This window comes from Mesoplodon mirus (genome assembly GCF_964341445.2).
Source record: "Mesoplodon mirus genome assembly, chromosome: 18".
In the NCBI taxonomy this organism is placed as follows: domain Eukaryota; kingdom Metazoa; phylum Chordata; class Mammalia; order Artiodactyla; family Ziphiidae; genus Mesoplodon; species Mesoplodon mirus.
The window spans coordinates 63,133,937-63,160,107 of record NC_138994.1 but is presented as its reverse complement, the minus strand read 5'-3'; the positions used below and the strand labels follow the sequence as shown (position 1 = coordinate 63,160,107).

The window sequence follows — 26,171 nt, the reverse complement described above, 5'->3', positions numbered from 1 at the left end:
TCAAGTTAATTATATAAGACAGCTCCCTCCCACCCCTCAAAACCCCCTTCTTTTTCTGGAAGAATGTCTTACGGCTCTATCATTTTCCTTCAGTTGAAGGAAGTGGGGCAAGTGTTAAGATATTGCTTTGTAAGGAAAAGAATCTAGCTGCTTTATACTTAGGATTCTGGTGTAAGGGGCATAACCTGGGGCTTTGATGCTCACCTTGATTATGGTGAGTATAGGATTTTATTTCACTTGTTTATTTAAAACTACAGCCTAATCTAAATTTTGCTCCAGTGCTATGTGGAACAAACCACTTCAGCAATAGTAGCCTTCAAACTAATCTGAACAACTTAAAATATATTCATCAATAAAGGGTCCTCTGCAATTAAGATGCTTGGAATAAGTTGTGCTTGGTTTTCCTGCACCATCTTCTGGTAATTCTAAAAGAGACTTACTGATTTCATTCACCAAACACCTACAACACTCAGTATGTGCCTAGCAAAATTAGCAATTCAATGAAAAAGGCAAAAGACAATGGATGAGAAACATGAAGGAAAAGAGGTCAATTTTTAAAAAGTCACTGAAAAAAGTTTTCTCACAGAATTGGAAAGGAGTTTCCCTGATCAGCCTCATCCACACTGCTGTGAACTCCAGTAGAAACTCAGTGTACACCATGTTTGGCACTTATAAATGTTCATGGTGGTACTTATCTCTAGTATATGCCTGGTATTATCTTAAAAGTCTCAATTAGTAAGTACCTTGAGGGCAGGAATGTTTGTAATCTTTACGTTCCTTTGGGCTCAGCATTGTGTCTTGCACTTAGGGTCTAGTAATACTGAATAACTTTAAAGCTAGTTGGAGGCCTGAGGTACCCTGAGGACCAATCTTAAAATCAATTTGGAGTAAAGGGACAACAAAAAGGTGAATGGTTAGGTTGTAAAGCTTTCAAAACATGAATGTGGGTAAGAAAATTGAGCTGAAAAATGAAATTCCCGATCCCAGGTGATATAATTCCTTCCCCACTATTTATTCCTGGTCAAGGTTTGTTGGGTTTTCTTCTCTTCTTTTTTTTTTTTTTTCCTTCCAGCATCTTCCAGGTGCAGAACAAAAGGAAATGAATGATTTAGTTATTGCTCCAATGCTGAAAGTTTGAAAGGCAGTCATTGGAGCAGGTTCCACTGTCCATCCTGGTGTGGCTTAGGCCTTGGTGGCTGTGCACAGAGCACCGTGGCTCCAGTGGCCCCAGTGGGGGCCAGTGCTGGACGCCTGGCTGCTAAGCAAGAGAGATGAAAGGCTTCTTCTAATATAATAACTGACGGCCTCTCAGTGCCGTTTGAACTGTTTACAGACTGAGTTAACGATTACAGGCAATGTGTATCTTGGCTAGGTGCCCGAATTTGTTACCCACCCATCAGATATTATCAAAGAGCCCTTCCATGCCTGGTTGGAGTCCTTCCAAGTCACCTCACAGAGATGCCGACACAAAAGCAGGAGTGTTCAGAATGTGCTCTCTCTCCTGAGGCCAGAGCAAGAAAGTTAAGAGTATCAGACATGAATTAGGTGCTGAGGGGGCTGAGTTTCCAGGAGTGCTCAGGACTGGGAAAGGGTCAAGGTCAGCTCTGGGGCCAGGAGAAACAGATTCTTTTCTAAGCAGTTTAGGAGATGTACAGCTGACAGCTAGAGGATAATGGTGTAGGGAAACAAGGCCTTGCGATGAAGCAGAAATCTGCACTACCACACCATACAGAAGCCTCAGAGACAGAAGATCTGTAAGGCTGGATTTATTATTATGGGGTAGCGCACAGAGGAGGGAGGACAGTATATTGTTTTTTTCTGAGAGCAATGTACAACTTGAAAAAGAACGTCACCTAGAGACTCAGATAGAATGAGAGACTTCAAAAATGATAGTAAATAAACTTAGGGGGAGCTAAGGGTGACCCTCTTTATTAGGGTGACTCCCAAGAGACTGGCGTCTGTTTGAACATTATCAAAATGTTTTCACACAAGTACGTATGAGTTTCAATATGAGTATTAATCATGATATACAATGGGAAACCAGCTAGCTTATGATAAATAGACTTAACACCAATAACGCCAGAAAAGCTTTTTAGGGTCAGCATATATTAAAGAGCAGTCAAACCAGGGAACATCGAGTCTAATTATTATTTATTATATGTTAACTTATGGACTCCAAAGGAAGAGAGTGGAAGTTTTGACTACTTCTTTTTTTTTTGGTCATAAATAAATTTATTTATTTTTGGCTGCGTTGGGTCTTCGTTGCTGTGTGCGGGCTTTCTCTAGTTGCGGTGCATGGGCTTCTCATTGCGGTGGCTTCTCTTGTTGCAGAGCACAGGCTCTAGGCGCATGGGCTTCCGTGGTTGTGGCACGTGGGCTCAGTAGTTGTGGCTCGCTGGCTCTAGAGCACAGGCTCAGTAGTTGTGGTGCACGGGCTTAGTTGCTCTGTGGCATATGGGATCTTCCCAGACCAGGACTCGAACCTGTGTCTCCCGCATTGGCAGGCAGATTCTTAACCACTGCTCCACCAGGGAAGCCCCTTGACTCTTTCTTTCTTTTTTTTAATTAATTAATTTATTTATGGCTGTGTTGGGTCTTCGTTGCTGCGTGAGGGCTTTCTCTAGTTGCGGTGAGCAGGGGCTACTATTCGTTGAGGTGCGTAGGCTTCTTATTGCGGTGGCTTCTCTTGTGCGGAGCACAGGCTCTAGGCGCACAGGCTTCAGTAGTTGTGGCACGTGGGCTCAGTAGTTGTGGTTTGCAGGCTCTAGGGCACAGGCTCAGTAGTTGTGGCGCACGGGCTTAGTTGCTCCGCAGCACGTGGGATCTTCCCGGACCAGGGCCTGAACCCATGTCCCCTGCATTGGCAGGCGGATTCTTAACCACTGCGCCACCAGGGAAGTCCCTGTTTCTTTATTAAGTTCCTGTTGGCCTCTGAATACATTTGAAAGTAGAATAAATGGCAACTAAGACCTAGAAGTCTAAAGCCAATATATGATAGCTGCCCATTCACTCCAAAACTATTATCATTATTACAACTCTCTCAAAGAGGAATACCTGTCTTCAAAATCTAAGGAGGGGTTATATGGTTTTTTATTTCCTACTTGGTCTGACACTGAGGGAACAGACATCATAAAACCTATCACAAAATGGTCTCACAAGAAAATTTGGGGACAGTGGATGCAATTCGTGCTCTTTTATCCATGTATAATATTATAACAATATTATAAACACATATATATATATATACATATATATATGAAATCATTATTACATTGTGTTTCCTTGAATTCCTCTGCTGCTTCTGTTGGCTATGGCTGTTTTCTTCTCCTGTCCTAACTTGCTGGCAATGTTGCTATTATGGAGCAACGGGTGACCCACCCTGTGTAGTGGAGGACAGGCCTTCATGTTCATAGACTATTCTTCAGACTACCTACCTTGAGGTGGAGATAAACTTGACATTACTATTTTGATTACAGTGTAGGTCAGGAAACTGACTGATTTGATTTTTGAGATTCATTGTAATGTTTTACATTTTCTACAAGACCACAACCCATGTGCATTTACTGGCACTGTGCCTTGAATAGAAACACAGTTGGATATTGTTGGGTTGCTCCTACCTACTGGGGACACCCTTCTCTCCTAGGGAAAGACTAGAGTTCATTTTGACTTTTAAAATACAAATCGAAATCTTGGTTGCACTGAAATTGTATAAAGAATATGAGTCAGTAGTAACCTTGAGAGGTAACACTACCAAAGTAAATCCTCTCAATTGATGGTGAATTTTATGTAGAAACTCCAGACAATCCCTTAGAATCTAGCCCCAAACACTTCTAGAAAAATAGCTTCAAGAGGGAAGAAAATATGTCTCTAGCCTCTCTGTATTGATGGTTATCAAAGACTTGACATCAGCTAGAATGAAGAAAAATAATGCACTGGATATTATACAGATGCAGAGAAATCACTGACAAAGTTATTAGAGAAACAGAAGAAATCAAGTGAGCAAGAACTTAGAGTTGTTTTGCAGTTTTGAAATATGCAGAAACACGACAGTTCAACAGTCCTTCTCACACAGCATGGGTGAAAGTCTACCTAGAGTGTTTACTATCCCCTGCTTAGAGCCCTTACTTGGTAAAGGAGATTAATACACAAGAAGTTCAAAGCAGCCAACAGAAGGAAAGAAGGACTTGAGGAGATGATTCACAGTGGAAGGTCAAGGGCCACCTGGACGAATACCTTAGAGGATAACAACAGGAAGGCTACAGTGCAACAGTTACCTCTCCAGTAACTGGGCTGCTCCAGATGCATCGGCTCCATGGAACCCCAGAGCTGCGTCTTTGAACTTTAGGACTCTTCGAGGAAATGGCCCCCTTTCATCTTCCCAATTCCTCTCGCCTTCAGGGTTTTGAAAATCTATGGAGGCTCAATGGTTCAGCTATTTTACAGATATCCCGCCTTATCTAGGGAGCTAAAACTCTACCACAGGGTTCTCCAAAGTGGGGCATGGTGCTGAGTAGGCAAGTGTATCAAGAGGAAAACAATGTTCCTTATCAGGTTTCCATATAGTGGTTTGTTTGGACAGACTGACAATATATGGAAAATAGATAAGAAACACTGGTTTCCTTCGTGAGAATACCACTACTACCTCTCCGCCTCAGCACCTAGGAAAACTAGCAAATATTAAACAGGAACTGAAATTCCTTTGGGGAAAAATATAAAGTAATGGCTCTGAGGGAACCAAATAGTCTGTCATGGCATGACCTACCTATCCAAAGATTATGGAAAGGGTACTGTCAATGTGAAGCAAGACGTGATGGTAAGTTCCCTAGCTTTAAACATACACATGACTCAATGATTTCAGAGGTCTGGATCCACGGTAAGATGCATCCAAACCTACTATCATAGCAATAGCTATGAAATTATTCCTTCTTTTGAGGGATAGTTTTTTACAGTGTACACTTGAACTCCTACAGATAGTCACAGTTCCCTGATAAGTAAATCGACAATGGCAATGAAATCAGAAAGCTATAGAACACAAAAATCTGAGAAACATCCTTTTGCAAGGAAGATCATGTAACTTAGTCTCTCACCATAAAGACCAAGTGTTAAACTCAAAAAAAAAAAAAAAAAAAAAGATGAGTGGTTTTGCAGCTTGAGAAAGAAAAGAAATGCGATTTCTCTAGCTAAAAGTTTTCTAGATGATGCAGGAACTGCTGCTTAGAAACTACTTTCTAAACAAACTGCAAAAGGATGACTATAAACATTTCATCAACATATTACAATTAAATCCTCTAGGAAGCTGCCTTACCATTAAGGATAGAGAAAACCGCAGATGCTGTGATTTCAGTTCTTCTCTTTCATTTTCTGTATTTTGTAATTCTCTCTAAAAACTAAGCTTTCATTTGATAGGCAGGGAACAAGGATCATTTTCTGATGGGAAGACACAGCTGTCAGCATGTAACCTGGCACGCAGCTGCCTGTTAACGCAGCCTGCAGAACACAGATGAACACTGGCAGCAACACACCAACTTGTTCAACAAAATGATGGCTATTTGATGGCATTCACTGAACGCATACAGTGAACCGGGTGCAGTACATGACACAGAAGGGAACAGACCTGGTCATCAAAATCCCAACTGAATAAGACCAGCGTAATATGGAGGACACAAAAGTGGTAACCTTTCATAGTGAGAAGAGGCATTTTATCTGACAGTGGGCACAGATTTTTTTGGTGGTCCCAAAATGAAAAAGGGGGAAAGAAAACAGAAGGACCATCCTGTAGGTTAAAATTCTTAAGGAGAGAGAGACAGCCAACACAACTGAGGTGAGATGAGTGAGCAGAACAGAAAAGAGAAGGAACTCAGCTCCAACATGCTAAATCTGAGACAAGTCTGAAACAGAAAGACAGTTTGTGAAGAGATCACAAATAGTCATTTTTTTCTGCTAAGTGATATTAACTAAAATTATAAGTGGAAGAGGAAGCTTCAGGGAAGAGAATACAGAGGGGGACTGTCCTAAAGTTATCCATTTTGCATGTGACCATCCTCTCAACAGGCAAAATTTCAAAGGCCAGATAATTAATTTGGCTTAAGGGTCTCCAAAGGCAGCTGTTTTCAGAGACTGAGCCAAGGTTTGCTTAAAGGAAGTAGTTTCCCCTAAAGGACTGAAAGAAAATAAGTGTTTATGTGTATATCATACAAACATATACATTACCATAGTAGTTTCAGGGTAGTTGCTTTTGCATAAAGCTAAACATGATGTTAATGTCAAATAATTTTCTATTCATGGTTAACATGATATATACCACCCTCATCTTCAATTTCTGTTGAGTTCCTTTGGTTCTGATGGAAAATTTAATTTTTTTTTCCTACTTTACATTTATGTGGTGACATCTAAGCTGAGAAATAAAAAAATCTGTGTGCCTATGTAGAGATGCTGAAATTGGGGTAGGAACTTAAGAAAACAAACTCAATTGAAAGACTAGAGGGGAAAAATACATGTGTGTATGAGCAAATTTGACTGTAGGATAAGCATTTAAAATCTAAAACAAATAAACAATTCATTAACTAGAGTTATGAAGAATGTGCCCACTTTTTTTTTTTTTTTACAAAACAACACAGTAATCCCGCAAACTCAAAAAAAAAAGAACAGCAGCATTAAAAAAAAAAAAGAGTGATAATTCTACTCAATTCTCAAATAGAACTGCCAGTCAGGGGACAGGATATTCTGATTAGCACAAGTTCTTGAATATAGAAGGCACAAAATAAAACTTTGTGATTTATTCAGACTTCCAAAGACCAGAAGGAAGTCCTTTTAAATTCAATCTGTACTATTGAAACCCTTTCTAAAATATATTGGTACTGGGAATTCCCTGGTGGTCCAGTGGTTAGGACTCGGTGCTTTCACAGCCAGGGCCCGGGTTCAATCCCTGGTTGATGAACTAAGAACCTGCAGGCCAAGGTGCAAATAAGTAAAATGTATTGGTACACACAATCACTTAAATACATTATACTGAACATAATTTAGCCTTTATTTAGTATCTTTGGTATCTTGTAACACTACAAGGATATCATTATGGTCATTTTTAGCATGAAATAATTTACATTCTGACGTACAAGAAGCTGGAACTTATCGTGTCCCTAGGAAGTACTTATATTATTTCCAGAAGTTCTTACAGTATTTGTTTTTTAGATCCTTTATATCTGCTTCATTCTTTCAATTTATCTCTAATTCATAAGCACAGTACAGAAAAAAATCCTAGCTAATTTGGTATTTATTCTATTTAATGAAAAATTTCCTTTAAAACTTTGGTTCCAAGGTAGGGAATAGAATTGGAAAAAAAAAATCAAATGGTCAGATGCTAAATTAAGTTTGCCACCACCATTGCCAAACTTGAACAACAGGTATCCAAAGATAGAAACCTCAACTGTTCATTTTAAACACATTTTCAGTCATTCCACCCATAAAAAATGGAGGCTAGCAGTCATTCATTCTTAAGACCACATTGCTTAGGATCTCAAGACTTTGTCCAACAGCCTCAATAAATGTATAAAGATATCAAGAGGTAAAGGTCAAAAAAGGAACCAAGAACATCACACAAGACCGCTGGCAGGGACCCAAAACGTCACATGCTGGGCTTTCCTTTTCAATGATCATGACAGTGATACTGAAAGTTTATCCATGTCTTTATTTCAAAGAGCTTCAAATGTTTTGCAGACATCTCTCACTAATCTGTATTAGGACTTGAGAAGAAAACAGTTTTCCCCCAGAAGCACCTTCAGAGAAGAAGGATGTTTCCCAAAACCAACAGAAGGGAGCACACTCGCCTCTCTCCATCTTCCCCCATACGCACTTGCCTCCTGACTCCCACTATGTCCCACTGTGATTGAAATGGATTATAATACCATGCAAGTGTTGAAAGGATAATCATGGTAATTGAGTTTGTTTCTAAAAGAGTTATAAGCTATGTGTGTTTAATCATAACAGGGAGCAGGTAAGTAGAAAAGATGAGAAAACCCATAATTACCTTTATCCCATTATTTACCTGTTTTGGGGGGAGGCTTCAAATTGGTAAAGTTACAGTATGGAATACAGATTTTCCATAAAGCATAATATTAGTCCCTGAGACAACTCAGTGATGATCTTTACCTGAAAATGATTCCCAGGCCACACATATTTGATAGGTGCTATGACTGAAACTATTTATTCTCATTTTGATCTAATACTTCTCAGATGGGGAACTGGGAGTCTCGGGGACTTGTGGGATAATTTCCAAGCAGGCTACAGAACCTCATCTGCTGAGCTTCAAAGAACAACATGTTGAGACCAGCACAATACAAGTATAATGAACTGGGTGAATTAGTTTCCTTGATAATCCCGAACTCCTTCCCTTCTAGCCCTTGGAAAGTTGCTACAAAGCTGGACAGCTGAAGCTTCAGCATTCTGAGCAATTGTTTCAGGGTAGCAGCCATTAAAAAAACACTCCAAAATTTCAAAAAATGAAAATGTAAAAGTGATGTGTAACATGGCTCTAGGATCCCTCTGACTCTGAGAAGTAAAAGCTTAGAAAGTAGCTGTTCTGCATTGTGTCGGTGATTATTACCTCATTGACCATGGAAGGAGGGTAATGCACTTACCAATGTGCAAAGGTCCAGGGAGGGCAAGTGATTCACCACAGCACAAACAAGGCAGTTACAGAACTTAAGTTCCCACCCTAGAACCTCTACACCATTAGTCATTCTCTAAGTCACCAAGGCTACCTGTTATTACATTATGGTTAATTTAATCAGCTTTTTGGCCCACAAAATTTTTAATCTAAAGCTTTGTCTTCTTAGCTACATAAAAAAACAAATAGTCTTGCTTAGTTATTTTTAGGATAATGCCAAATTGAATTCAAACAGGTTAACTGAGCCTAAATCAACAACCCTCAAACTTAATAAGATTTCTTACAGTAATTAGGTGAAAAAGAAAGAGCTTAGGACTTCCCTGGTGGTACAGTGGTAAAGAATCTGCCTGCCACTGGAGGGGACACGGGTTCGAGCCCTGGTCTGGGAAGATTCCACATGCCGCAGAGCCACTAAGCCCGTGTGCCACAACTACTGAGCCCAGGCTCTAGAGCCAGCGAGCCACAACTACTGAGCCCATGCGCCTAGAGCCCGTGCTCCGCAACAAGAGCAGCCACCGCAGTGAGAAGTCGGCGCACTGCAACGAAGAGTAGCCCCCGCTCACTGTAACTAGAGAAAGCCCGTACGCAGCAACGAAGACCCAAAACAGCCATAAACAAACAAACAAACAAATAAATAAATAAATAAATAAGAAAGAGCTTAAGGGACTTCCCTGGCAGTCCAGTGGTTAAGACTTCGCCTTCCAATGCAGGGGTGCGGGTTTTATCCCTGGTTGGGGAGCTAAGATCCCACATGCCTCGTGGCCGAAAAACCAAAACATAAAACAGAAGCAATATTGTAACAAATTCAATAAAGACTTTAAAAGTGGTCCACATCAAAAAAAAAATCTTAAAAAAAAAAGAAAGAGCTCAAGTCTAATTACTATTAATAACAATACTACCTTACATTTGCAATTTTCAAAGACAGTTCTCATACATTATTTCATTTCAGGTAGGCAGGCTATTTATTACTATTATCCCCATTTGACTCATGAGGACACAGACTCAAAGAGGTTAAGCAATTTTCCTTAAGGTCACACAGCTAAGAAGGATCAGAGCTAAGACCGAAACACAGGACTACTGAGAGCTCTTTTCACTGTAGGATGTTGCCACTCATTTTAGAATGCGTTTTGTGCCTTATTATCATATCATCATATGTGGATACTGTACAGAAGGCACTATTTGGTGGGCATATTATCTTCAATTACCTGACTGGTGATAAAAATTATGTGCTTAGGCCAGAAGGCCTCCAGCTATATATAAAGTTAGAAGTTAATGAAGTAACTCTACCCTAAGGGAACCCAAGAAACACTCTGATAATTCAAAAGGAGAAAAGTCCTCATCAAGGAAGTTAGATTGCTTCCACAACAGCTGCCTAATCAGAGAGCATTCAACTGGTAGCCCATAGGGTAACTTTCATTTCTGGGAAAAGGAAAAAGAAGGAGGAACAATGGTGGTTTCTCACTCCTGGAAACGCTGCCTGGTGTTCTGACTTCAGAGATATGCTCCTGATCTCCTTTAGGTAGATCATACTCTCCTTCATGCATACTAGGTGCATAACTGCACAGGACAATTTCCAAATCATAAAATACCAAATGATTCATCATCATTAATAGAGTCTCACAAAAATCTTGAAAACCAAGTGGACCAGAAAGTTTCATCTCTTCCGTTTGATAAACAGTAAAATAATCATTGAATGCGATGCAAAAGACTACCTTTGAAGTCAATGGGAGGGTTTCCCTGGTGGCACAGTGGTTAAGAATCTGCCTGCCAATGCAGGGGACATGGGTTCAAGCCCTGGTCTGGGAAGATCTCACATGTCGTAGAGCAACTAAGCCTGTGTGCCACAGCTACGTGAGCCTGCGCTCTAGGGCCCGCGAGCCACAACTACTGAGCCTGCGTGCCACAACTACTGAAGCCCGTGTGCCTAGAGCCCGCGCTCTGCAACAAGAGAAGCCACGGCAATGAGAAGTCCGTGCACCGCAACGAAGAGCAGGCCCCGCTCACCGCAACTAGAGAAAGCCCGCGTGCAGCAAAACAGACCCAAGGCAGCCAAAAAAATAAATAAATGAATAAATTTATAAATTAGGAAAAAAAAGTCAGTGGGAGAACTGGTACTAGTACTGAACTGGGGCATCCAAGTCCCAATCTGGGTTGTATTCACCCACTGTTCGGGTGCCAACGACTATAGTTTCAGGGTAGAGGTTGGCAACAGGAGAAAATCAGAACTTCTGGCAGCACTTACAAGGCAGGTGCAGTCATAAAGAACTTGACTTTGGATTCCATTGTCTCTGCCAGGACAGGTGGTTTGGTAGAAGTATGGAATCCTGCCAGACAGGCTCCAATTCAAAATTCCCTTTAGAAAACAAAACAATAAAAATGGAAGCAAAATGCCAAATCCTGCTCCATACCTTGAAGATTGTTATTGCTTGAAAAACTAGGGCATTTTCTAGAATAACGTTAATTTGGTTCAAGCATACACCAACTCAGGAGAAAGGAGGTGACTAGAATGAAAGGTCAGTTTCGGGTTGTGCTCTTCCCTTATAGTTCAAGTCCCTATTTATTCCCGTATATAAGTTAAAGAGACACGCTTACATTTCAGTGAATTTTCTCCATATACTCTTAATGTTTAAAAAACCTGAAAATTACAACCTAATATTTGCATAGGAGTAGCACAGGCAAGTTAGTACTACTGAGTGGAATGAAAAACTTTGGCAAATCCTGCCTACACCACACAGTCCTGACTTACTTTCCTAGTGCACTATGAACAAGTGCACTTAAAGTTTTGTGAGCATCATCAGTTGATGAGTCCATCAAAGAGACTGTATTTCTCTAAAAAAAAAAACTATAGCGTGTTAGTTCAGAACGCAGTAAAATACAAAGGATTGTTTCTGGCGGCAAGGACAGAGAACTGGCATTTTTACCAGGTTTGTCTTCAGGACAAGCCTTTGTGATTGACGATGTAGGCTCCTAACCGCAAGGACACCACAAGAAGCCTACGAGGACGAGTACTCAGAGGATCCTTGCGGGGGCACTGTAGCTGCCACTATTGAAACTGTGAGCATTTTTGGTGTTCCTGGAATTGTATTTCCAACCACTCCTTTGTGGTTGCTATGAAGGGATAGAAGGAGATTGGAAGTCTTCTAGAGCACCTACTCTTTTTCTGTTCATAACCACAGAGCGAAGATCAAAATAACAAGAATGTTCTTTGCCCAGGGCATAACTCTGCCTAAATCTGCCCTATCCACCCTTTACTTTTCCTAATTCTTGTTCTTGTTGTTGTTAATCTGCCCTAGGAAGGAAAGTTAGATAATGTATAAATGGATTCCAGAAAAACTTGAAAAAAATTCATGGATTTAGAGAAGGATATTTAAGAAGGAGCCATAATCTGAGAACAAGGCCCTATAAATGTCCCGAAATGCAAGAACCAAAATAGCAAGTGAATCATTCTTCTTATGCAGAAAATAATTTTTTAAAGTCACAGTCTTAATTCTCCCTAACTGATAAATTCTTCCTATTCAGGGCCCAGAGATGAGACTATGAGGCTGGTACTTAACATGGTTGTGCCTTTTTACGCCTGACTCAACCAAACAGTTGAAACCCAGAAGTGCATGCCTCCTTCATTTACCTGCCAAGACCTGAGTTCAGGCCCTCAGGGTGCTGAGGGTTTCCCTTGTGGGAGAAAATGACACCGACAGCACCTCGGAGACAGCAGGGGATGCAGGGAACGTGACCCCCAACGTTGGTTGTATATTATCAACTGCCCCGGGAGAAGCCCCCAATTCCCAAGAGCTGAAGTACTGAAGGTTAAAAAAGAGGCTTTTCGTTTGTTTCGATAGAGTCTGATGTTCGCTAATATCAGGTTTTAAAAGGGCAGGTGGAGTACGGGCACCTCTTCCCTTGGTAAGAACCTCAAGAACCAAACATAACAGGAGTCAAGTCCAGATAGAGCTGCTCAACTCATTTGTATCTTACTGGGGTATATGCAACCAAGGAAAAATAGAGACTTAGTTATATTAGGCTCTCTCCCAGCTCTGAAATGAGTATATTCTTTGGGGGACTTGCTAATGTTGCAAGTTTGCATTCAAAATAAATTCTAGGCACTCACATAATCCCCCAGTCTCCTCCAAACTTTCTTTGATGTCCAACAACTAAGGACAAGGATCTTTGATTATAAAAACAATTTCTTTGGTTGGAAGAAAATTCTTTGCAGGGCGTGAACAGCAGGAGAAAGAAAAGATTTTTCTGAAGTGCAAACTAGTTGGAAACCCCCTGGGGAAAGAATCTGATTCCCAGTCTTTGAGAGGAATGGGCCTGCCTGTACAAGCTGCCTCTGCTGCAGGCCTCTAAGAAGGCGCTTTTGTGTCTACTGTATGGCCCTCAGCAACAGCACGGCAGCCCTTCTCTTTTTTTTGCCAGCGGAAGTTTTCCAACTCTGGGGATACACAATGCAGAAAGTCACGGTTTAATAACAAGGCACAGTTACTAATCAGATGGCCCCATTTCCACTCCTCCCAGATGCCTCCAGATGCTTACTTACTGAAGCGCCAACCCTCAACTCCACACATGAACGCCTGTCAGCTTTTCTGAAATCTTACTTCTCATGTAACTATTCAACTTATTTCTAATAATTCAACTTTACAAATTATTTTAGGATCAGATTCATTATCCTCCTTCTACTACTACAGCTCTAGGTTACCTCTGGCTTCTTCAAGCCTTTCCAAAGGTTCGGATTCACTTAGATGTAGGTTCGTGATTGAAGTCAGTGTGGTTTGGCCACTGGGTCAGCCTTGATGAAGGATTTAGAATAAGGGTCCTCAATTTACTACACATATTTACACGATGAAACTCCAGAGAAGAAGCCCTTTTTGTGTGTGTTAACCGACTGTAACGGTAGCGTAGGACCAAAGGATTAGAAGTGCAACTGAGGCTGGCGCTTCGTTTTCCCACTAATTTGTTGTGTGACTTTAAGGAATTTGGTCAGATTTCTTGTACCACCTACCAAATCAATTTTATCTCAGGGAAAAGACATAAATAAGCAAGTTACATGTCCCTTTCGCATAATAAGTCTATTTCTGAAATAAGTATAACCTCTAAATGTCTACAGCTGGAAAGGAACTTAAAGAGCATTTACTTACCCCACCAACCCTACCCCAACAGATGAAAGGTTAAGTGACTTGCTTTTACCTTTTAAATGGTCATGAGGCACCTATGGACTTTTCATATATCCAAAGGGAGAAAACTAAATTTCAAATAATGTCCAGTGACAATAAAAATATATGACGTACACCATACAGTTTACTAACTTCACAGCAGGTAATAATCTAATGTTTTTGTCATAGCAGACAGGTATATTCTTCTTGAGTTGGTCTCTATAGCCCTCATATTATACTATAACCAACCCAAGAGAATGGGAATAATAGATAATAATGACTAAAGTCAATAGTAATAATAAAAATCTTGGTACTGAAATAAGTTTTCTAAATAGAGATGATATTCAAATACTTTTCACCTTCTACATAGACTTAGTGTTTATTTCTTCCTTTATGCAGTTTACAAAGAATTAAAACGAGCCAGTTAGATTATCAATTCAAACAGAACTCCCAATGTGTTCAATTCTGTTTAAAGCTAAATTTTCTGTTTTAATTTTACTACAACTTAACAGAAACTTCTCGTATATTTTAGAAAGTCAGTTTGCAATTTGAAAAGAAAGCCATGGTGTTTAGTTATTTGGACTTCTACAGAAAATGCTACTGATGAGTATTATACATACAGGAATATTTTTACAGGCAATATTATAACCTATACTTAACTGATAAAAGTGAAAACTAGAAGGTATGACTGTTTGGGTTGTAGTTGTCCTCTAGATTTAAGCTCCTTGAAGTTGCCTGGGTTACAATTTTACGGTTTTTGTTTATTTTTTATTCAGTCATAGGGGATCTTGAGACAGAATCACCACAGTCATTTGAATGACTCCTGAGAAAATGAAAATTGGCACTCTAATGCATTTATGCCTGCACTTCTTGCTTGGCATTCATCACATACTGATTTCCGCTGTTGAAGGTATATCTCCTCAGTTGGACTAGGCTAGGGTGCTGTTCTCTGTATTCCCACAGGATCTGCCACAGCGTTTGGTACACAGTAGGAGACCCACAGTATAAGACATGGAGAGACTCCAGTGCACCCCCAGTCTCGGTAAGTTTCCTGGCCTAGACTTTATAAAGAGCCTCTGTTGCTTTGAGGAGACAATCCAGGACAAAAGGCCACCTGGTGCAGTGAGTCTATGGCGTAAATTACTTCATGCATATGCACCATATAAAGTAATGCTAAATTGCAGCAAGGTATTTTTTTGTTTGTTCCTTTGTTTTAAAGTATGCCTTCTAGTTGACTAGGGATCAAAGAGGAAAGAGACGCTACGGCACTCCATATCTTCTTCATGGAATGTTCAGGGGGAAAACCTCTGCCAACATCTTCTTTTTAATCTTCCTGCAATGACCCAAAAAAGTTTAAAATAAATAAGCTTTGCTAAAAATGCTGGCCAGTAAGATATGGTAGTAGATTGGAAGTTCTTTGACTGGCAAACCACTAATCTCTCTGGGTTTACTTCTTCATCTGTAAAATGAAATGATTGGATTAGGTGTTTTTCCCAGCTGGAAACTTGATGATTATATTTTACAAACGGAATAGCCTGTGCCTCTGCCCTCCCACCCAAAACTGTATTTTACCCCAGGTGTGGAAAACTGAAGAGGACCTAATTCCAGTAAAAGGCCAATAAAGTCCTTCACAAAATTAAAAAGAACTTGGCCACAAGATTCTTAAAGTCAGATAACCAATATGATTCTAAGTAGAAGATATAAAAGTGAAAGAACATGAAACCTGAACCACGTAAAAGATTTCTTTTTAAGAGTGGATAATTCATAAGACTGTAGACAATAGTTTAGGTGAAAAAAGAATGGAAATCTGTAATCATTTTTTAGGAAATAGCAAGATCAGTAGGCATAAAACATAAAGCCTTCAGTCTCATCCAAATTATTCTACAGAAATAACAATAGCAACAGTGTTTCTCAATTGTCATATATTTATATACGCACAATAGTACCCTTTTGATACAACAGCAATGCACACAATTGATAGGTACATGATAACTGAATATGCTATTTAAAATTACAGTAGGATATGGTTGATTTCCATCATAACAGAAGTCCTCTAAGTTTTTAAAAAACGAACAGGGGTCTTGTAGGTAGTTATGCTGCCATCTTGAACAAGGACCACTGCTTTAGATTTAGGGATCAGAGTATCTAAATAATCTAATTATTACCCAGGAAAAATGTGATACATTGTGTTTACAATTTTAAAAACCCTAATTTAAATCACTTTGATTATTCTGGTGTTTTTGAATATGCAATTTAAACACAAACTCTAATATATTAAAAAGTATCAAACAAAACAAAATGAACTGTAATGTTTAAAACCCAGATAAAAATAAGAGTATGTAAAGTAGCTTATCTGTTATTTAAAACCAAACAAGCAAGAAACAATAAACTTTCTAAAAGAGATTCAAAGTTTTCCATTATAGCAAATAGAAATTGAAGGGCCCAAGGACTCCTACACCTTAGGAAAAGCAATGGAGTCTAAAGGACAGAAGACAAACTGATGGAAAGTAACCAAAGTTTGCTCATTTTACAGCCTCTGTTCTCTGACTTCAGAGATAAATAACACATAAACACATAAAGCCACAATTGTTCTACTTATGTCAAAACAAATTAGGAAAATATCTTTTATTCTTGTGGGCCTTTCAGTGAAACCACCATGATGAAGGGCTGTAAGCATTTCTTGAGTTGATGCAGTTTCACCTAATATTTGGAGAGCACAATCCCTTTACTACACTATATATAAGCAGATCTTTGTCAGATACCAATTTTTATATCTAAGGTCATCTTAGGTCAGGCTAACCTTCTTATAATTGCACTGTAATATTGTTATCTGTTTGACTTCTAGTAATGTACACAAATACTTTTTAAATTAAGTAAACTGAGGGTAAATTAGTTTTGAGAATTTGGTTTCATTTCTTGAAATAACTGGGATTATTCTAGGATAACAGCTCTTAATCTGGAGTCCTGAGATTACTACATGTGTCTCAGAGATTCTCGCAACTCACTGAGATTTTATGCAAAATTGTACATTAAGTACATATGGTCAATAACGTTCAGCACATTCTCAAAGGGGCCAGTGACCCCCCCGCCCCACCAAACAGTTTAGGAGAAAAAAGAATGGAAAAAAAAAAGACTGAAAACCACTGTGTTAGGGTGTCTCAAAATTAGGATTGGGAATCACAGGCCTAAGGACTACGAAGGTGAGGTCCTTTGGATACATGCTAATATCTTATAATCACAGATTTTAAATCAGTACTCCAATCCATTTGTCTTGGAAAATCAGAATTTTCTTTGTTTGGTTTTTTAACATTTTTATTGGAGTATAATTGCTTTACAATGGTGTGTTAGCTTCTGCTATATAACAAAGCGAATCAGCTATACGTGTATACATATATCCCCATATCCCCTCCCTCTTGCGTCTCCCTTCCACCCTCCCTATCCCACCCCTCTAGGTGGACACAAAGCACCGAGCTGATATCCCTGTGCTATACGGCTGCTTCCCACTAGCTATCTATTTTACATCTGGTAGTGTATCTATGTCCCTGCCACTCTCTCACTTCATCCCAGCTTACCCTTCCCCATCCCTGTGTCCTCAAGTCCATTCTCTACGTCTACATCTTTAGAATTTTCTAAAAAGTACGGGTTGGGGGGCTTCCCTGGTGGCGCAGTGGTTGAGAGTCCACCTGCCGATGCAGGGGACACGGGTTCGTGCCCCGATCCCGGAAGATCCCACATGCCGCGGAGCGGCTGGGCCCGCGAGCCATGGCCGCGGAGCCTGTGTGTCCGGAGCCTGTGCTCCGCAACGGGAGAGGCCACAGCAGTGAGAGGCCCGCGTACAGCAAAAAAAAAAAAAAAAAAAAAGTACGGGTTGGGCTAGTTATTAAACTAAATAAGTGCTGGGTAAAGGAGCTCCTCAAACATACTGATTATAGCCATATTTACAATTTGAAAATGACAATCAAGGAGACACTATGCTGTCAGTAAGTCAGAGAAATAAAGGAATACAGCATGCTCTATCAAACCCAAAACACTCAAAATAATTGACTTCACAATATACTTTAAAAAATGTGATGAGATATAAATAAATCTGCTTCATCCTAGAGTTATGTCCAACCTATCACAGCCACTCAGCACCACCATACTGTTCCTCATATTCATTCTGTAAATATTTACTGAGTACCTACTGTGTCAAAGGCACTATCTAAGTAATACTAAAGCCCTAGTCCCCAAAAGCTCTGAACTAAAGAGACAAAATCCCTGCTTTCACAGAGCTCATAGTCTACTGAGGGGAGGCAGACAACTACAAAAGTATGTCACATGGCAGTAAGTTTATAAAGAAAAATAAAGCAGGGAAGGAGAATATGAGCCCTAGGGGGAGTAGGAAGAGTCCTTCGGAATTGGATGGTCTAGGAAGGCCTCACTGAGAAGGTGTATTTGACACGGGGTTGACATGTGAGACTGAGAGAAGAAAACACCCAGGGTATAAGTGAGAATAGTAAGTGGCAAGGCCCTGAGGTGGTAATAGTCTTGGTTTAACTGAAGGACAACAAGGAGGTCAGGGTGACTGGAGGAGAGTGAGGGGAGAGGAGGTAAAAGGTGCAGGTGCCAGGCCAGATCCTGAAGGGGCTTACAGGTCCTTTACCATCTTTACAGTGGTAAAGACCCTGGTTTGTTCTCTAACAATTCTCAAAAGAACAATTAATGCAGGTCAGAGAGTAAGCTCAGAAGGCTTTTTGAGACATAAAGTTGGCAAACTGCTTCACCAATAGCTTTTAAACTGAATTGTCAAACTGAGCAACATCGGTCCATATAGAGGGTATCTCAGCCATTGACAATATTTTAGCTTTTGAGGATTTCCCTGAGAAATCCACATCCTTGGATAACTTAAAAAGTGGATTACTAGTCTATCTCCTGCAAAGCACACTGGGTCCATCTCTATGCAACTTTCTTCTAAGATAATTAACCTGCTTTCTCTCTCCCATTAAGTTTCCTTTTCTATAAAGTGGAGTAAGTATCACCTGTATTTGGTTTGCAAGTATTTGTGAATCATTTTAAGCTTCTTGGAAGAAAACTGCTACCTAAATTCGACGGAACATCATCATCACACACTTCTCTGACAATACCCTGCTACCAATTCTGGTTCCTGACAGAACATTTATAATCGTACATTGCTCATTTATAACATCTTTTTCCCTCTACTGTACTTAGTGATTTGAAGGGAGTAAAAGGAGGGAAAAAAAGCACACGAAAGTTCCAATAAACACTTTCCAGTGAATGAAATGTAAAGCCTTTTTTTAAAAACAAAAACAAAACCTTGAGCCCCAGGGATATCTTTAAAACTGTATAAAAAGCTAACTATGGCTAATTTGTAGATAAAGAAAATTACCACACACACACACACACACACAGTTTACCACAAAAACCAAGGAAATGCATACCCCTAGAATCAGCTCAAAGGACACTAAATAGCCTGATAGGGGCAATAACCAAGGGCACAGCTCATTCATTACCTCCTATTAACCACAGAGGTTAATGAATTTGAACTTACAACAATTTTGCTGGATTTCCACATGAAGTATGGAACTATTATAAACACAAATTTGTCTGATAGGTACTTTTATATAAATGAGATACCTCCTTAACTTGAAAAATTATCATTAAAAATATTCTGCAGCTTCCTTCTCTCTTCTGGGTGCCATGCTTCTAACAAAAATGCCATATCAAGAAGGCTCTGAGCTGGGATCATAGAAGGCAAGCACCTAAGATTGCTTGGGTGCACAGAGGATTTACATCTGATGGTGGAGTACTTCTGACTACTTTCCAAAGTCAATTATAAATTAACTGAATTTTCTGCACCGCCATTAACATAAGTAACCAAGAGTTGACTGTACCTTGAATATCTATACTTCTTTTAAAGGCTGGCCTCAAAGCAAAATCACAAAATCTTTGAAATCTCTGCTTCCAAGGAACTCTAACAGTTAGATGCATACTATGACAGTTAGATGCATACTATTTCAAAGTTTATTATTTCAGGTTCCCGTATAAGATAACTTACCACAGACTGTTATAAAATGAAAAGAAAGGTAATGAAAGTTGTTCCACTCAAAGGGAAATACTAAGTAAATAAACATTCTGATTTGTAAATATCTTTGTAAATGTGTAAATGAAACACAAATGAGAGAAACAGAAGAAATACAGAGATTATTAGAAGTTAGCAGGATATTATATAGTTTGGATCAATTGCAGAGAATAGTACTCATCAGTTTCATTCCTTTCTATTCTGGAAATAAATTCATCATTTAGACAAAGCCTACACTGGTGTTTTGTTCATCTTTGGCATTCGTAGATGTACAGAATTTTATTTTTTTTAAGTCTTTATTGAATTTATTACAATATTGCTTCTGTTTTATGTTTTGTTTTTTTTGGCCATGAGGCATGTGGGATCTTAGCTCCCTGACCAGGGATCAAACCCACACCAACTGCATTGGAAGGCGAAGGCTTAACCACTGGACCACCAGGGAAGTCCCTGTACAGAATTTTAGAGTTAGAAAAACATGAGCTCTGGGGTTCAAGTTCCAGCTATGCCCCCTACTATTAGACCTTAGCAAATAGCTTTGAGCCTCACTCTGAGCCTCAGTTTCTTTACCTATAATATGTAAAAATAAAAGTACTGTATTTCTACTGTGTGATATCACTTATATGTGGAATCTAAAAAATACAACCAACTAGTGAATATAACAAAAAAAAAAGAAGCAGACTCACAGATATAGAGAACAAACTAGTGGCTACCAGTGGGGAGAGGGAAGGGGGGAGGGGCAGAATAGGGGGAGGGGATTAAGAGGTACAAACTGCTATGTATTATAAAATAAGCTACAAGGACATATTGTACAACACAGGGGATATAGCCAATATTTTATAATAACTATAAATGGAGTATAACCTTCAAAAATTGTGAATCACTATATTGTATACCTGTAACATATAATATTGTACATTAACTATACTTCAATTAAAAAACATCTGCCTTAATCTCAAAAAAAAAAAAGTACTGTATTTCTCTCATGAAGGTATTACAAGGATTCAATGAGTTAATACATGTGAAGTGCATAGCACAAGGTCAGTTTTACAGATGGGAAATCTAAAGCCTAGAAAAAGGTAAAAAACTATTTTGTCCCAAATCACCCAACTACTTAGTGGCAGAGTCAAAGCTAAAAGCCAAGTCCCTTTAGTCACAGTTTAGTCACTTTGTCAACTACAGTTTGCTATAAAGCATTGTCTCTCTGGCTTTGGCTAACACTTTAATTATAAAGTTTTCTCTTCCTCCCCAAATAATTCACTTCAGGCCCTGACTACAAATAAAGAGAAAATGGAAAGATGGGATAACTGTGTGTTGACTAATAGGTAAAATGAAGGGGCAAGCACAGACGTTGTGCAAGGGGGAATTTGTCCAGGGGGTGTTCACTGCTACTGGCCAAATGCTGCACTACCACAGCTCCCGTTGTAGGTCTGAAGCCTCAGGGCAGCACATTCGAAGCTGGATCGTAACTTTAACCTGGAGTCTAAGAAAATCCAGGACAACCAGCTGAGCAGGAAGAGTGTGATAGTTAAAGAATCGGTGATCTCTCCTGCGCTACACAAAGATCCTCTTGCTCTTTTGCTTTGAGAAGAAGGAAGATTAGTTTGAGTTGTCCCTCTAAGTAATATTTATTAATAAAGAACAAGAATTGAGAAAGAAAATAGGACTGTAATCATTTTTACAGTGGTAAAATGGTAGCAACATTATCACTTAGATATGCTTAGAAGTGGTAGCAACAATATCACTTAGAAATAATATAAACAAATGTTGATAAGAGGTAAACAAACCAGAAAACTGGACAATGAGACAATGCATAAGCTCCAGCTCATTTTCCTTCTACAATGGTATAAACCAGGAGAAGAAGAATTAGTCAAATGAACAGTCAAAATAGCAAGAATAATAGTAAAATCACTATCATTTAGTCCTCTTTATCAGTCACTGCCAAGTAATGAGGAGACCCTTGAAAGTTTCCTTGACATGGATTTTTTTGTGTGTGTCTCCCACATTCTCTCTTTTTTTTCTTATTGAGATATAATTGACATATAATACTGTATTAGTTTTAGGTGTATAACATGATTTTATATATATATATATATATATATATATATATATATATATATATATACTATATATATAGTGAAATGATCACCACAATAAGCTTAGTTAACATTCATCATTACTCATAATTACAAAAAAAATTTTTTGGACATGGATTTTTGAGGGCTAGTTAGGGAAATACTGAGGCAGAATAGTGGTGGAAGGTTATTCTAAATATAAAAATTCAATGGGAAACAAAGATTTAAAGAGTAGAAAGAAATCAGAGGAGAGGGAGAGACAGGATTTTGGCAAATGTAGGGGAAACCTAAGAAGCAGACACTTTAAAGACAATGGCAAAGCCGCACAGGGATTTGAAATGATATGGTAGTGCAAAGAAGCAGCTCTTGGGCAAAATAGAAAGGAAAGCAATATAATTTGGTCAGGGCTAAGATGGGGAGTTTTGAAATGGAAAAGAGAAGACTTGAGAAATGAAAGGAATATAGCCAAGGCAACATTTCCTCTTCTATTTTGACTTTCTTCTAGTACTTTAAAGAGAATATCATAATTTAAGACTCTGAACATATCTTGTACAATGGATATAACTGTTGGTAAAGAGAAACCTAAGTACAAAGAGTGAGGAATAAGAATCAGGACAAAAATTCACCAAGGCCTGGCCTTGTATATACAGCCATCAGATGAAGCTGAGACAAGCAAAAATATTTTAGAGACAGTTCTATGGCCTATTTTATTATTAAGCAAATTGGGGGCACATTGTCATGGGATGTTTCTCTTTGTCTAAGGAAAATTAAAATTGTAATACAAATGAAACTCCAGTTAATTTGGTCCTTATGAAAAAGTACATACCCTGAAATAGTTGAACAAAATGTAAAGAAATGTCAGATTTTCTGAAACTCTCTGGAAATTCCAGAAACCACAACAAGGTCATTATGGTTTTTTAAAATCACTGTTCTCATAACTTCTCATCTCCCAATGCATAGCATGCCCAATTTTACAAAGACCTGACTGCATCTTTGAAGATAATCAAACTTAACAGGCAACTAGAATAATTCATAGGTAGAAGGATACACAGAATTATCCAAAATTCTGCAAAGCCAACAGAGAAGATTGCATTTAGATCTGTGACACCAGGGGACAGATATCCATCAAGAAAGCTAAAGTGCAGCAAAGCACAGCTCTAGGACATTTAAACAGAACTTCAGCTGAGTGGAAGGCTTGGTTAACCACAGTTGAGTAAACCTGTGTTGCAGTGTAATCTGATAAGGAACAAACAGCCTGGATTCTAGAAGTGTAAACCATGTGTCCCTGACATGCTAGACTTCTTTGAAAGAGTTAATCAAATAGTGGATAAAAATGAACTGAGGCATATCATCCAAAAGTTTTTTTTTAAAGAGTCTCTCATAAGAGGTTATTAAGAAAATTTAGTAATTACTGTAGATTAAAAATTGATTAATAGAAAATAAACCAGGACCAATACTGAAAGTCTCCAGAGATTAATACTAGGCTAGTGTACAAATTTATTAATGACCTAGAAGAAGCTGGTATGGAGAGAAAAAGTGAAGAAAGACTGAAAATTGCCAATGATGCAAACTATGTATTGGAAAGCCTGGAAAGGCCTTGCTAAATAATAGATACAATGAAATTCTCTCTTCACAAAGTAAAGAATCAATACTTAAAGTACACTGATAGACTCAAAGTTAATAGGTTAAAAAAAAAAAAAAAAGGATTAAGCAACACTCACCAGAGTGAGAAAAAGGGCAAAATAAGAGAAGACAGGATACAGACTGACAAGGTAATAAATGGCAGAGAATGCCCGCTAGTATCTCTTATATACCTTTTCCTTTATGAATACACAGAAACTTTATGTGGAGCTTTATGATAATAGAAGACAAAACATTTAAAATAAAAGACACTATTTTATGCAGCATATAATTAACCCATTGAACATGCTGCCACAGGACATTAATAAGACACAAAGCTTAGTACAGTTCCCAAAGACCTCAGAGCCTCCAGAATATGGTTCTATAGTAAAATTACTTAGGGCAAAAAATTACAATGGAGCACATACCTCATGCCTCAAGGTATTAACTAGGCAAGGTCAGGATGGAAGTTTCCTTTCCAACTGTTGTATGCAAAATGATTTATGGTTTCAACTTTTAAATATTCCTAATTCTATCCTAAAGTTCAAATTAAGTGAACAGACTCTGATCCAAAAATTCTTACACTATCTTTTCCAGATATATTCTTTTTGCCTGTTTATTTTTCTAAATAGCAGAGCCTTCCTTTTCACCCAATTCTTCTTCCACTTCACTTATCCCAGCTTCAAAATATTGCCTAAGAAGTGATCATGAAGAGCCACTAAGTCGTATATGTAAAAATCCATGTTTGGCAAAGAGAGTTCTATAATTTGTTAAATTTTCTCATCTTTTTCGTCTCAGTGGACAAAAATTTAAATTCATACAATATGTTGGTTCTGTTCATGTTACAAAATAAAAATCTGAGCTTAGATGCTGAGATGAATGATATTTAACATTTTTCACCGGTGACTAAGAGCTACAGCAGGAAATGTCCTTTTATAAAATGAATTTTAATCAATAAGCAACATAATTTCATAGAGTAAGATACTAGAATGCCACCTGAAAGACGTAGAGCCCTCAAGCCTCTATCTTCACCAGGGGGAACGAGCAAGTCATCTATGAAGTGCCATGGCCTCAGTCAGTTCATACACTAAACGCATAAAGAGTAGGCTATGAATGAGTTATAGGCGAAATCCACAACCTGAAAGCCTAAGAAACTGTGTCTGAAAAACTTTGTGGGTAATAAAAAACAGGTGTTAAATTTAAAAATTTTGAAAATAATAAAATTATGTGTAGACAAGACCAAAGTGATCAGGAGGCAAGTTTATACCTTGTGTCCATTTTGTAATCCAGTCCTCTCCATTTTGGGCTTAGCAATAGGGTGCCACACGTGGTATAAGGCCAGCCGTAGCATTCAAGCTTGACTGAATTTTAAAAGTGACACACTGATCAAATCTGCTCCAAGGACATTCTAGAATTTCAGGGTGCTACTGACCATTAAAATCAACCTCCTCGGTGCTCACTTCAAATCTAAACATGATGTAAAGTACAATCCTCGAGTTAATTAAATACAAGCCCATATATTTCATCTATAAAAAAATAGTGTCCAGAATATATCACTTGCAAAGAAAGGACTTATTATGTAATGCAGTGTAGTACGAGAGTTAAAAATAAGCAGATGATCTTATAAAATACAGGATTTATATGTTTCTTCTCGAGTATAAAATAAGAATTTGCTTTAGAAGGCCAATAAGGTAATATACTTAACAAGATGAAACACAGAAAGCTAAGCAGCAGAGCCCTTGTACGGAATTTGTTTGGCAGACAAAAGAAGAAAGGCATATTCCAAACAGATGGAAAGTGAAAAATAATAAAGTCATCCTTACCTGCATTAATTTTCCTTCTGCTGGAGTTATTTCAGCAACACCAGCAAACACACCTTCCAAAGTGAGATTCAGTTTTCCTGTGGGGTCCGTTTTCAAGGGGATCACTCTGATAATAGCTTTCTGCTCAGCTGATCTTTCAGACTCCGCTGCTGCTGCCAGTACCAGTCCTGTGCGTCCAAAGCCTGCCTGCAGGGTAGCCATCAGCAGCCAGGGCCAGAGGGCAGCCAGCTGTAGCTGGTGGCCACCACTCATGCTACCAGCTGCAGCAATGCACTTCGGCCATACATACTGCTTGCGCTAGCTAATACCAAACACAGGTTCCTAGATCCAGACAAACGGAGGAAAAGAAACTTATGCTTCAGTTTCAGACAGCCGAGTCGTAGTTTTGGTCCTTCCTTTCTCTAAAGTATATTCCCAAGAACAGGTGGTATTCCTGACCTGGTAGGGAAGAAGGTATTTTCAGCCTACTTCTGCTTCAGGTATGTCATTTTCTCCCATCTTCACTATGATTAGTAAAGATATCGCCGCTTCTCTTTGGAATTTTCAATTTTGCTTGAGGTTGAATGTCACATCCTGAATTTTAATTATGTCAGATCACTTGGTGCTGGTCTTCCATATGCATCAAGTTCTCGAGCCACTAAACCCAATGTTAATGAACAAAACAAGGCAAAGTAAACGACTAAGGCCATGCATCAAAGGTGAGAGTGAAAAACTCCAGCTCAGAAAACGAAGAGATGGTCCTTTAAAGCCACAAAATTTGTCAAC

General features: G+C 38.9%; 1 protein-coding gene across 1 annotated transcript in view; it reads right to left on the bottom strand.

Moving 5' to 3' along the window:
* Window positions 1–25,658, bottom strand: part of RNF43 (ring finger protein 43) — a gene marked incomplete at its 5' end in the record, with an annotated part of 59,617 nt that extends 33,959 nt beyond the window's left edge. The window contains one exon of the mRNA XM_082604250.1: window positions 25,407–25,658. Coding sequence (XP_082460376.1) covers window positions 25,407–25,658 — 252 coding nt within the window. The remainder of the gene's footprint in view (window positions 1–25,406) is intronic.
* Window positions 25,659–26,171: the final 513 nt, after the last annotated feature.